A 12,661-nucleotide genomic window follows, 5' to 3' on the forward strand; every position below is an offset into this window, starting at 1 on the left:
CTGTATGTATATAATTCTGGATTTCTATAGAGAGTATAACTTTGATAACTTGTACTGTCTGTATCTCCTTTGGTATACCTCTATAAACACTCTGCTCATCAATTCTGCTCATTAATTCTTCAACACATTCTTCAACATCGAAGGACTTAAGTCAAATTTAAAAAAAGAAACAAAAAGAAATAATACACCTCCTTCATGAGGAAGAGCCCAAGAGCCTGTAAGTCCAACTAAAAAAATAAAACACGTGACCAATTCAACACAAAATATGTCTTATATTTTGTGGTTGAACCTTTTCCAGTGAAGATCAGTTTTTTAAAATGTCAACATGTACAAACAGTTATATAAAATTGTTTTTAATGAATGTGATATTGAAATAACAGCTAAGCAGAGTGATTATTACTTTATTGTACAGTTTTTATTTCCAAAATTGATTATTTTCAAAGGCAAAGACTACTTGATGGTATTAGTGAACAAAGTACATTTATTTTGTAGCTTAACATGTGTTGTAAAATTCAATTAACCATTAACAGAAAAAAAGAATGTTAAACAATAAATGGGTCCTTTCACTTTTTTTAAGGCTGAATTCTGTTAGAATCATAGGCTAAAAAACTGACTATTTTTTAGTTAAAAAAACACTAAAAAAGATGACCATTCTAATACTTAAGAGATCTTGGGTTAATTACACTCCCCAAATTTCAGGTAGAAGAGATTCACTATGTTTGCACAAGAATAAAAAGGCACACAGCATGTTTTCGATAGAATTTTTTTTCTGATAATGTTTAAAATAATAATGGAAAAATAGCAGCTATAATAACTCTCATAGTTTAGGGTAAGGGATTCTAAGCCACTGACGACACAGAACATCATCTCCTGTGACATTCTTAGGAGTTCTTCTCAGAAATCTTGACTGTGACAGTCTTGACTTCAGTGTATTCATGGAGACCATATTCTCCCCTAGAGAGAAAGAAATTCAAAATTGCATCTGAGTTACTATTATCCATACACTATAGTCAATATCTCAAAATGAACTTGGACATTATCATTAGGGTAGATTTAAGAGAGGGTAGGGTAGTGGCTACAGGGCAGTCCTATCTCTAAATTAAGCTAACTATATGACCAGGGATAAGGTGTTTAGTGTCTAAGAGCCTCATATCTGAAAGAATATAAACTAAAGAGGAGATGCTGATTCGTGTCAGTAGAAGATATTTCTTTAATGGCAATTCCTCTTATATACCAAATCCCAGCTATGGACACTTAAAAATAGGATTCAGACTTTCGGAAGCATTAAATCTTCTCAGAAATCTCAAGAATAGATATAATAAATATTAAAAGCACTTTATATACTAATTATTCCTCTCATATAAAATCATATAAATAGTTATAGTCCTTTTGGTTGTCCAGTTACATTGTTTTATAAATTGGAAGTTTTGACACTGATTTTCATATTAAAGTTAAGTAATACAGATATTACTTCGTCTGACAGTGTTGTCAGTCTAGGAAATGTTTCCAAAATGAATTGTTACATAAATAACTGGCAGGGGATTGAGGGGAGTGAGATGGTAACACAATGCAAGGAACAATTGAAGGGAACAAGGGCACACACTGTATAGAGATCACAGTTCAATTACTTGTAATTTCAATGGGAAAAAGGGTTGTCTGCCTCCTTGTCCATTCTCTAAGAGCTGTGACATATTCCATCACCTGGTGCCCATCTCCTAACTTCAAACTCCTAAACCAGGGCAGGTTAGCAGTCAGTGAGACAGAGTATATTGGGAAATATCCCAATATATGATGGGGAAAGAGTAATTATGCCTTTCTTTTCACATTGGTATCTTGGGCAATATCCTAGCTACCTTTCCTAGTTATATCTCTAGGTGAGAGGGACTCTAAAACACAAGTGAGTAATGTACAGGGAGCTAAATTTTCATGGTACTGAGAAGCATTTTACAGAGATCATCAAAATATTATTAAATCATCATGAAATTGAAGATGACTTTTCAATACCAAATTTAACCTTGAGAATTTGTAATACTCATTCAAATAAACAACACAAAATGGATACAGTAAAAAACCAAGAAGATAGCAATACTTCTAAATAAGCAAATACAGGGGAATTAAATGCTCACGTATTTATTACCAGCCAACAATATCACATAATAGGATTATCCTGTTGGCTGGAAAGGAACAAAAGGAACTTGATTTGCCTCTAAAATTTGGGGCACATCTGTACACAAACATACATGCACACCCACATACAAATAAGGCTTAAAAATCACCTTATTACATGTTTTGTGACTTGCAAAAATAGCAGAAAACAGAAATCCATCCTTTTCTTTAGAACTGAATTTAGTCACTCTCTCCTGCTACCTCTACCTCCCTTCAAAACATAATTGAACACACTTTATGTAGACATATCCATCTTCCCCCAATTCATTAGAGTTAATCTGAATTTCTTCTTTCTAATGGTTTACTGCTCACACTGAAAGAGTTTGTATGCACTCTCGGAGCCTGTTTAGACTAGCAAAAGAATCATGATAAGTAACACTTTGGATATTTCTCCCTATTGTGTACTCTACAATCTAGTCCTATTGATCTCACTGTTTCTCACTTGACTTTCTATCTTTAAGTTTATAACTTTGCACTAGTTGTTCTATTCACCTGGAATGAAACCCTTCTGTATCTCTGCCTCTTAAAACTCCCCTCTTCCCTTTAATATGCAGTTCAAATACCTTGTTCATGGAACCCTTCCTGATTTGTCTTCCTGATTTGTCCATTAGCTTTTAAGATATTCTAAACACATTTAATGGAAATCCTGTTATTGTAAGTTTTTCTTTTCCTTAATAGTAGAAGCTCATCTGGTTACAACTCTACTTATATTTAGAGTCTTTTCATGCTATTACTTTACCTTCTTTGGCTAGAACCTAGATAGTAGAATTATTGCATATGTGTTGAAATTACATTGTTTTTAATATCAAACCTTTGAATATTTGGTGTCTGAAATCCCAACTGTCCAATTGTCATTTTTTAAGTTTAAAAGTCATGAAGTTATTCTGATCTGTTCTGGTATTCTCCAATAGATAATTTGTCAAACTTCCCAAACTTGGCTATTAGGGGAATTTAGTCAATAATGTTATATGGAGCCAGAGTCAAAATCTCAGAAGATTTATGGGAGAAATTATTGAGTTACTTTTTGCTTCATAAAGAGATTCCTGTTATCAGTTAAAATACTTTGTATTTGTTTTATCTCTGTTACTTGATTTCACTGTACTTTGTCCTTCTGTATTAGCTCAATGATGAAACTGTGTATACTTCTGATTAGTCTATCTTTATGTAGTTTTTATTCCTTGGCTTTATTTGCCATTTAACTTTCAGCTTTTCTAGGCTTTGTGATGAATTTAGAATCAGCATTTTAGAACTAGAGGAGACCACAAAGTTTATCTAATGGTCCCCTCTAGTAATGTTTCATAGGCACAATATTTAAATTGCAATGGATACAGTGATTTCCAAAACTTACATGAAATTTCTCTTTGCTTTTCTGAAAAGGTTTTCTAAATGGCAACTCACTGAGATTGCTCTGGGGTTATTTTCATTTTTGATGAAGGTGGCTAAGATCATGAATGCCTGCTAAGATGGGAAGACAATTCCCGGATTGCATTTTTCATTTTTCCCATTAATGTCTTAAGCAATTCAGCAATGTGGAGCCAAAAAAAATGAATCATAATACACTCTGAGGTATAGTTTTGATTTTAAAAAATCTATGTTCCATAAAGGGAGGGAGTATTTTTCTTTTTGTCAATGCATTTCCAGCACCTAACACCAACAATTGCTTAACAAATGCTTCTTGAATTTATTTGAATTGAAGGAGTATGTATTAATCAGGGATTTGATATGGATAAGTAAGTCATTTTAAATAAAAAGCAAATATTTATTTGGGAATCATATGAAGTCTAACTTTAATAATATATGGGACTACAATATTTCATTGATCAACATACTAAAGTCTGCATAGTTATCTGACATATAAGATTATGTAGATTGGAAATAAAATATGAAGTAGAGCCTATTATCAGATTCAGTGTATTTTTAAAAATATCTTTATGCCTCTCAACTTTTATATGCATACAAATTTTATTTATACTATAATTTTGGAAATAAATTTGTGTTATTCCTTGAGCAACATTAAGGACCAATGAATAGAGTGCCAGCATTGGAATCAAGAAGTCCTGAATCCAAATTCTGCTTCTGACACATATTTACTAAGGTTGTCAGTTAGTCTCTTAGTTAAAAAGGATTAGATTATCTATAGCACTGAAAAGTGTTTTGATTTTAGGTATTTAATCCATTGGTATGGGCCCAACCCTTCTCACATCTCCAAATGTTACTCTTTATTTTACCCTTTTTCTTTCAATATATATCATCTGAACCATACAAGTCTTTAAAAGCTCCACAAAAGACATGGTGTGATTCATCATAAATTAATGTTGTTAGAGTTAAATTTTGCCCTAGGTTATAGATTTAAAATCTTTTTCCTCTTGCTGATGAAGATATCAGGGAACTAGGTGAAGGTCATTTTAATATTCTGTTCCTAAAATAGGCATGAAGCTCAACCACATATTATTTGCATGATATAATGTGACATTTTTCCCACTATGACAATTTGATTTATATTTCCATATGAATGAAATCATTTCTGAGAAATTAAAACTCTCTAAAATTTGATCTGAGATTTCAAAATGGTAATGTAAATGCTTTATTCTCAAAAGTTGCTTATCATGGTTTCAGAAAGAAGTAAAAGGTATAATTTTGATGGTTCATGAAATATTTTTTTGAGGCTAGTTATAAAAGAAATGTAGGGTGTTTTCAGGAATCTATTTTCCCTTTAGATGGGCAGAATCTATATATATATAAATATATATATATATAAATATATATATATATATAAAAAGCTGAACTCAAAATGTAATCAAAGATTCCCCCAATAAATTAATCCTATATGACCTGGGAGCATTTTCCTTTGGGAAATATTCTGGATCTGGAGTCAAATGGGCCTAGGTTCTGATTTTGACTTTGCCAGTTAAAATAAGTCTGATCTTTGACAAGTCTTTAACTTCTTTTGGGACTCAGTTTACTCATCTATAAACTGAGGGCATCTAACTAGATTGCATTTAAGATCCTTTTTATTTCCAAATCTATGACTATGCATTAATGTATCAGAATCAAATTTTAGGACAGGAGGGAATAATTTTAGGATTATAGATTTGTTGCTCAAGAGGATATTGAAGATAATCTAGTCTAATTAACTCATTTTTAGAATGAGAAATCTGAAGCCCAGAGAAGTTAAATGACTTGTCTACAATCACACAGTAAACATATGGCATATCTGAAATTTGAGCCCAAGATCCCCAATTCTAAATTCAGAGCTCTTTTTAATTCTACAGTGCTGGGGAAAGTTACAAATTGAATCATAGCTACTATGTAGAAATATTCATCAATGTTCTATGGTAGAAAGATAGGGATTACAACTGTGAACTCATTGGTATAAAGAACTCTTCAGTGAGAAATTTCCTTCTACTAAAGAACTGTCAATTCTTTGCATCTTACGGATTTACAGTTGTTTAGAACACTGAGCAGCTAACATAGTCCCTATATGTTAAAACAATAGCCAAATTAGTACATTTTTCTTATAGTGATGAGTTTATAAAGAAAAATATAGTGCATAATCCTTTAAAATAATATGAATACTATGCAATTTTGATTTTTGTTTTTGTCCAGAAACAATTCATATATGTGTCTTCATCCATCTATCTGTCTGTCTGTCTGTCTGTAGTTTTACCTCTTTGCTTACTTTGTATTATGCAAATCTGTGCATACTAAGATTCAATGAGCTATTTGGACTTTAAGTTCCTAAGAAAGAGGAAGGAGGGAACATGACAAAGAAGACTTTAAATGTATTCCTGAACATACAGGGAACATCCACTAGTATCACAAGGATGAGTCTTTTAAAATAACTTATTGGAGACACATTTAAATGCATATAGTAGACATCCCACCTAAAATGCCTAAAGGTTTTTTACTTACAGTTCTCGCCCATTTCCAGACATCTTGAATCCACCAAAAGGGGTTTGAGGAGAAACTACACCATAGCAATTCACCCTGTAAAGTCAAGAGTATTTTATGCTGACATTTCAATTAAATTAAATCAGCATTTATTTAGTACATATTACATATGAGGTACATTTTATTACATTTTTTGAAAGAGAAGGAAAGAAAACAAGCATTTATTAAAGGAGTATTATGTACTGGCTCAGACACTTCCTAGCAGCCTGATCCTGGGCAAGTCACTTAACCCTGATTGCTGAACTCTTGCCCTAGAACTGATCCTAAGACAGAAGTAAGAGTTTATAAAATTGGTGTACTGTGTACCAGGCACTATACTAAGTACTTTACAAATATTATATCCTTTGATTTTTGAATTGGACCTGTGATGTTATTGGGATATAGAACTCCCAGTTAAAAAAAGTGTCTCTACCAAAGCATATATCTGCAACTTGGAGTTCTGAATTCTCCTAGCACAAGAACTGATAAAATGACTTGTTCAGAGTTATGACAGTTATATATCGGGGCAGGATCTGAACCCAGGTATTCAAGAGTTTGAGGACAGCTCTTTATCTACTGGGCCACAATACCTTTCTGCAAGGCTCAGAGTAGGTCTCAAGGTCCTAGGTTTAAGCATTTTTGAGGGATATGCACTTTCTATATTCATTATGTTAGCTCTTAAACCCCACTAATCAGAAACCGGTCACTCATAGTGATAATACATTTGAGTCTTAAATAAAACCATTTATATAATAATAAGACAAAATATATAATACAAGACAAAATAAATAACAAAAACACCACAGGTTCTGATATATTAAAGCAAACAAATGAACAATAAAACACAATTACAGTCTACTACTACTATTGACTTTTATATTAGGTACTCTGCTAAGCACTTTATAATTATTATCTCATTTGATCAAATATACTCACAAAAATCCAAGAATATAGGGACTATTATTATACTCATTTAACAAATAAGGACATGGAGGCAAGTACAGGTTAAGGAATTTGCCCAGGGTCACACAACTAACAAATGTACGAGACCACATTTGATCTTAGGTCTTTCTGACTCTAAGTTCCACTGTACTACCTAAATCTTAATTTCCCATCAAAGGACTCAGTACCTATTGGGCAGAGTGGGTGTATACTTACAAAAACCTGCCAGAAGACCATTTGAGCCAAGAAAACTCATGTTCTTTAGGTAATTCATAATTTTGGGCCTGTAGATTTTAATGTTCATTTCTGTTTTCAGAACCACCCATAAAAGTTCCTAGACCATACCATTTTTTTTTGCCTTTGTACTTCTTTTTTTTAAAACAATATTTTATTTGACCATACCATTTTTAATTTCAGAATTTATTACAGTAGATAGTACATAGTAAGTACTTAATAAAGACTTTTTTTTTTGCCTTGCCTTGAAGTCATTAGTGAGGACCTAGATTACCATGGCATAAAAGAGTTGGCTAGAAAAGACCCAAACTGCTAGTTTGTTCAGGGACACAGACTATGTGTGACACTCAGTTTTCAATACTATTAAATTATCTGAGCAATGACTCCAAATACAGGTATAGTTGATAATTCATGCCACATTGCTTCATCTGGCAGGCATATAAAAAAACATATCCTGTTATTATGGACTCTGTCATTTTAATTAATTAATTAGTTAATAGGCATAAGAGGGAGACAGAATTCATTCTTATATCTAGGTACAATGCTTAGGAGGCAAGTTAACATTGTAAAGAAAGAAACTTAGAAATGTTCATTTCTAGGGAATGTAAAGGTGTTAAAAATTAAAAATATAATGATGAGTTTTTCTTTTAAGAACTCCATTCTAGAAACAGCAAACAAGCTTCAACTTGTGACAGAAGAATTATACAGGAGATATTTGGCAGTATAATCATGGATTTTAGCCCCTTAAGGAATCCTAGATTTCATCTAGTATAATCCCTCATTTTTCAGATGAGGGTCAGAGAAGTCAAACAATTTGTCCTAGACCACAAATAGTAAGTGAGAGATTCAGGAATTGTACTCAGGTCCCCTAATATAAAACCCTCATTCTTTCCACTGCATCATAGGGAAGCACGAGCACTCTATTAAAGAAATAAAAGGACAGATGACTTTTAGTTGTTAAGAAATTCTTATAGAGAAGATGATGAAATCACTGTAAAAAAGGGGAGAAACCTCTTGGTTCCAGGAATTCCTTAGGATAATGCTTCTCAGAGAGCTGGGAATCCTACTAAGAAGAAAGTCTATTTAAATATCTCATGCCAGTAGAATTATTTTTTTAAGTGCATCTGGCTATACTGGAGAGTGTGGATAGGAGAAAGTACTGAGGAAATAGTTATGGATGAAGGAGTAACTACAGGAATGATTCCTTGTTCAAGCCTAAGGCAAGGCCAAAGATATCTAGGAGGTGGGCACTTCAAAATTTCAATATAATCCTAAAAAGTCTGACATAACATCTAATCTGATAATAGGCAAATTCTAAAAGAAAGAAGAGAAAGAGATTAGTTACCTAAGACTACTTTATCACTTTGAAGTACTGATTAGGAAAACAACTGAATGTAGAGTACAGGAAGTTGGATTCATATCCTGATTCTGTTTCTTACTGTGTGACTTCAGCTTTTAATTAACTTCTCTAAGACTCAGGTTTCTTATCTATCAAATTCAGAGTATGGGCAAAATGAACCCTAATGTCCCTTTCAGCTTACAAGGTCCCAAATATAACCAAGAAATTAGGGTTCAGATCTTGCCTCTCACACATACCGATTGTGAGGTCCTGGGCAAGTCACTTAACTCTCAATGCCATTGGTAACTCTTGAAGATGCCTCTCAGGCAACTCTCCAAGTTGTAGAGCAGGTGCTAATCTGCATTGTTTGGGGATGGGGATTTCTCCATCATGAGTTCCTTAGACCAATAAAATCAAAGGTCTAGTCCCCAAATAAGAATATGTAAACCTAACATATGATACTGTATTCCACAGCATTTAATATAGCACTGCATATATAGTAGGTGCTAATTAATATTTATTGATAATTAAAATTTTTCTTGTTGTCCTAGACCGGTAATTTCACCAGTTTAGTTTCCACTCTTAGTTGTTGGAAATCCTCTCCTCTGATGGAACAAGGCAGCTAATGCTGTAACATAATCATAAAAGTGGTTTAGGTAACACAAGAGGTTTTTAGCCTTGTTATAACTTCCCATACAAATAATGTTTGCCAGAAGAAGGATGTAAACTTTAGTGTTTCTGAAAGTAGGATTGATTCTCAGATATTAACTAGATGTGTGATCCTGGCTGAGTTTATATAACTACCTCCATTTCTTCATCTTTAAAATGGGGCTAATTATATTGCCTAACTTACAGGGTTGCTGGTAGAATAAAATGAGATCATTTTAAAGTGTTTTGCAAATTTTAAAGCTCTATATAAATATTACCTAGAATTATTAGAGTTTTTATTTAATTTTATCACATCATATTATATATTATGGTATTTATATTAATAGTTTTATATTTTGTATGATTTATTTATGTCATATATTACTACAAATTTATTATTAGGAATAACATTATTACTAATACAATATTTTCTATCAAGCAATAAATTTCTTTAAAATATTTTCAGGCAATAAATCAATAATATAGATAGACCTCAATTAAATTATATGATCTCTTATCTATAAAATTATCAGTACTTCAGAAAATAATCAAAGACCACAATGCAGCAGCCTTATCTGGTTTAAAAGGGAGAAAAGTGTTGTTTTTCAATGTCTAAATGTTTCTATTAATGTGATTTTACATGTGATAAAATTCCCTAAAAACCCACATAGATAAGGTTTGACTTACCAGACAGTTCCAGCTTGCAGGGCAGAGGAGATTGTCAAGGCTTTATCAAGATCTTTGGTAAAAATGCCTGCTGCTAAGCCATAGCTAGTGTTGTTAGCTCTCTTGACCACTTCATCTATAGTTTTAAACTTCATAATTTGTTGGACTGGTCCAAAAATCTGCGCGCGAGAGAGAGAGAGAAAGAAAGAGAGAGAGACAGAGAGAGAGACAGAGAGAGAGAGAGAGAGAGAGAGAGAGAGAGAGAGAGAGAGAGAGAGAGAGAGAGAGAGAGAGAGAGAGAGGAGAAGTGGAGGGAATGAAAGCATGCAAATATAAATTAAATGAAGCTTTCTGCTTTTTTGTTTTATGAACTTTTTGTTTTTGCTTGTTTGTTGATTAGTTTAGAATATGAATTAGGAAATTCATCATGAGTAGATATTTTCTTGGAATAACATGAAATCACTTTGGAGTAAAACAGCTATCATATTCATGTTTTAGAACTTTATAAATGTCAAGTTGGTGTTATTTATCCATTTCTGTTGTGCCTGACATTTCAAACTTTTATTTGGGGTCTTCTTGGCAAAGATACTGGAGTAGTTTGCCTTTTCCTTCTCTAGCTCATTTTACAAATGAGAAACTGAGGCAAACTGGGTCCAATGATTTGCCCAGGGTCACACAGCTAGTAAGTATCTGAGGCCATATTTAAAATTAGGAAGATAACTCTTCTTGATTCCAGGCCCAGCACTCTCTATTGTGTACCTTCCACTTACCATTCGTGGCAAGCAATTTTTGTCCAATAGAATGTAAGCTTCTCAAGATCAGAGAGTGGTTTTAGTTTTGCCTTTGTATTTCCCTGACTAATATAGTACCTTGCATATAGTAGGCATTTATTAAATTTTGTTGGATGAATATCCTAATAGAAAATATGTCAGGAGGACTATAAAATGGTAGAAAGAATGTCAGAATAAGAACCAGAAGACTCTACTCTTGGGTTCTAATCTTGACTCTGCTTCTTTTTATGTGTTTGATATTGCACATATCAACTTACCTTTTTCATTCTCAGGTTACTTATCTATAAAATGAGGAGGTTAGAAACAATAACTTCAAACTATTGTGCCATAAGAAATGAAGAATAGAATGATCACAAAAAACAAAACAAAACTAGAAAGACATCTATTAAGTGAACAGAATCAGAACAATGTTGTACAAAGAAGCCTCATGACTCCCTGGATCTTGGAAGAGACTGACCCCTAGTCCTTTATAACTCTTGCTCTGGAAAACTGGGCTCTGCCAGAGACTGAGTATGTCTGAGCCTGTCCAACCAGAGAGACACAAAAGGAGTGACATCCATGACTTATGTGAGAGGGGACTGAGGAAGCCTCCCAGATTTGGTATATGAATTGCCTTTCGTGGAGAGGCTGGTATGTTCCACCCCACCTCACTGGATTGTTTTGTGAACTATTGACTAAGCAATATATCTTGGATACCTTAGTAAAACTTTAGAAAATGAAAGCTTGATATTGAAATAATACTTAAAACTGGGTTATGTTGATTGTACGCTTTGACTTTGCAACAATGTTGTGTTGATTGTATCCTTAGAAATCTGATTGCTTATGTATTTAGTTAGTGTAATGAATAATTATTCTTAGCTTAACCTCATGTCTGGTACCTCATGTGTTAATGAAAAAGTGACCTCTGGTTAAGTCAATCCCATGACGAGAAAATATATATCTTCTGTAAAGATTCGTGTTTGTTGTTAGAATCCATGGAATCAAAGTATGTAGGATAATTATTGAATGTCAATCAAATGGTTTGTTAAAAGTTAATGTATGGCTTATTCCATTACCTGTAAGGAAGCATGTATGTTGAAAAATGAAACTGTGTGCCAAGTATATGTGTAACCTAACCACCAAGGGTATAAAAATAAAGATCAGTCCAAGCCAAAGCAGAACAGTTCTTGGGATGCCTGGCTGTAGTGGGAAACTTTAACTGCTTCCCATCTTCTTCATTTTTGCTGACACTGTCACACTGGACAAGGACCTCTGACCCCACCAGGGATGGTTTCCCCTGAGGCATTTATCAGTTTTGGGGAATTCACTCCAACAAAAAAAGATCATCATTGAATCTGATTTAGTATGTAAGTCCTAAGGAGTTGACTGAATCACACAGAGATTAAATGATGTGTCCACATGGCTAGTAAGTGTCAGAAGCAAGATTTAAAACTAAGTCTTTCCAACTAGGAGCCTAACACTTATTCATGATATCTTGATGTGAGTAATGATAAAATGAGATCAGAAATTCGAGAACCCTCTGAAAAATTAAATGAGCTTCATGAGGACAGGTCACAAGGCTATATTAGGAAATATTTGCAACTGTGTCTTTGAAAATAGTGACTCGTTTTTAACTTTACTTTAAATTATTAACATTCCCTTCATTACTTCCTTAAGTCTAGCCAGTCAATAAACAACAAATCAAACAATCATTTGTAAGGTTTGTTGTTTTTGAAGGTGTAAATGTTCAGGATGAACTAGTTTTCAGGAGCCACACCACTGAAAGACATTGATAAACTACTATATTCTAAGGCTAAGGAGCAATACTTCTATTATATTATCCTTTAATCAGATCCTTATGTTCAAATATGGTGTCTTTTTCATCTCTGCCATATATTAAGATATTAAGAAACTGGAGAGGGATGAGTGGATCAGTGGAAAGACCATTCATTGGCTTTGGAGTCAA

General features: G+C 33.3%; 1 protein-coding gene across 1 annotated transcript in view; it reads right to left on the reverse strand.

Moving 5' to 3' along the window:
• Positions 1–385: 385 nt before the first annotated feature.
• ALDH1A4 (aldehyde dehydrogenase 1 family, member A4) overlaps positions 386–12,661 on the reverse strand; it is a 60,585-nt gene continuing 48,309 nt past the window's right edge. The window contains exons 11-13 of the mRNA XM_056806329.1: positions 9,947–10,104; positions 6,079–6,153; positions 386–954 (exon numbers count right to left, since the gene is read on the reverse strand). Coding sequence (XP_056662307.1) covers positions 882–954; positions 6,079–6,153; positions 9,947–10,104 — 306 coding nt within the window. The 3' untranslated portion in view covers positions 386–881. The remainder of the gene's footprint in view (positions 955–6,078; positions 6,154–9,946; positions 10,105–12,661) is intronic.

The sequence above is a fragment of the Monodelphis domestica genome, chromosome 7 (genome assembly GCF_027887165.1).
Source record: "Monodelphis domestica isolate mMonDom1 chromosome 7, mMonDom1.pri, whole genome shotgun sequence".
NCBI classification, from domain to species: Eukaryota; Metazoa; Chordata; class Mammalia; order Didelphimorphia; family Didelphidae; genus Monodelphis; species Monodelphis domestica.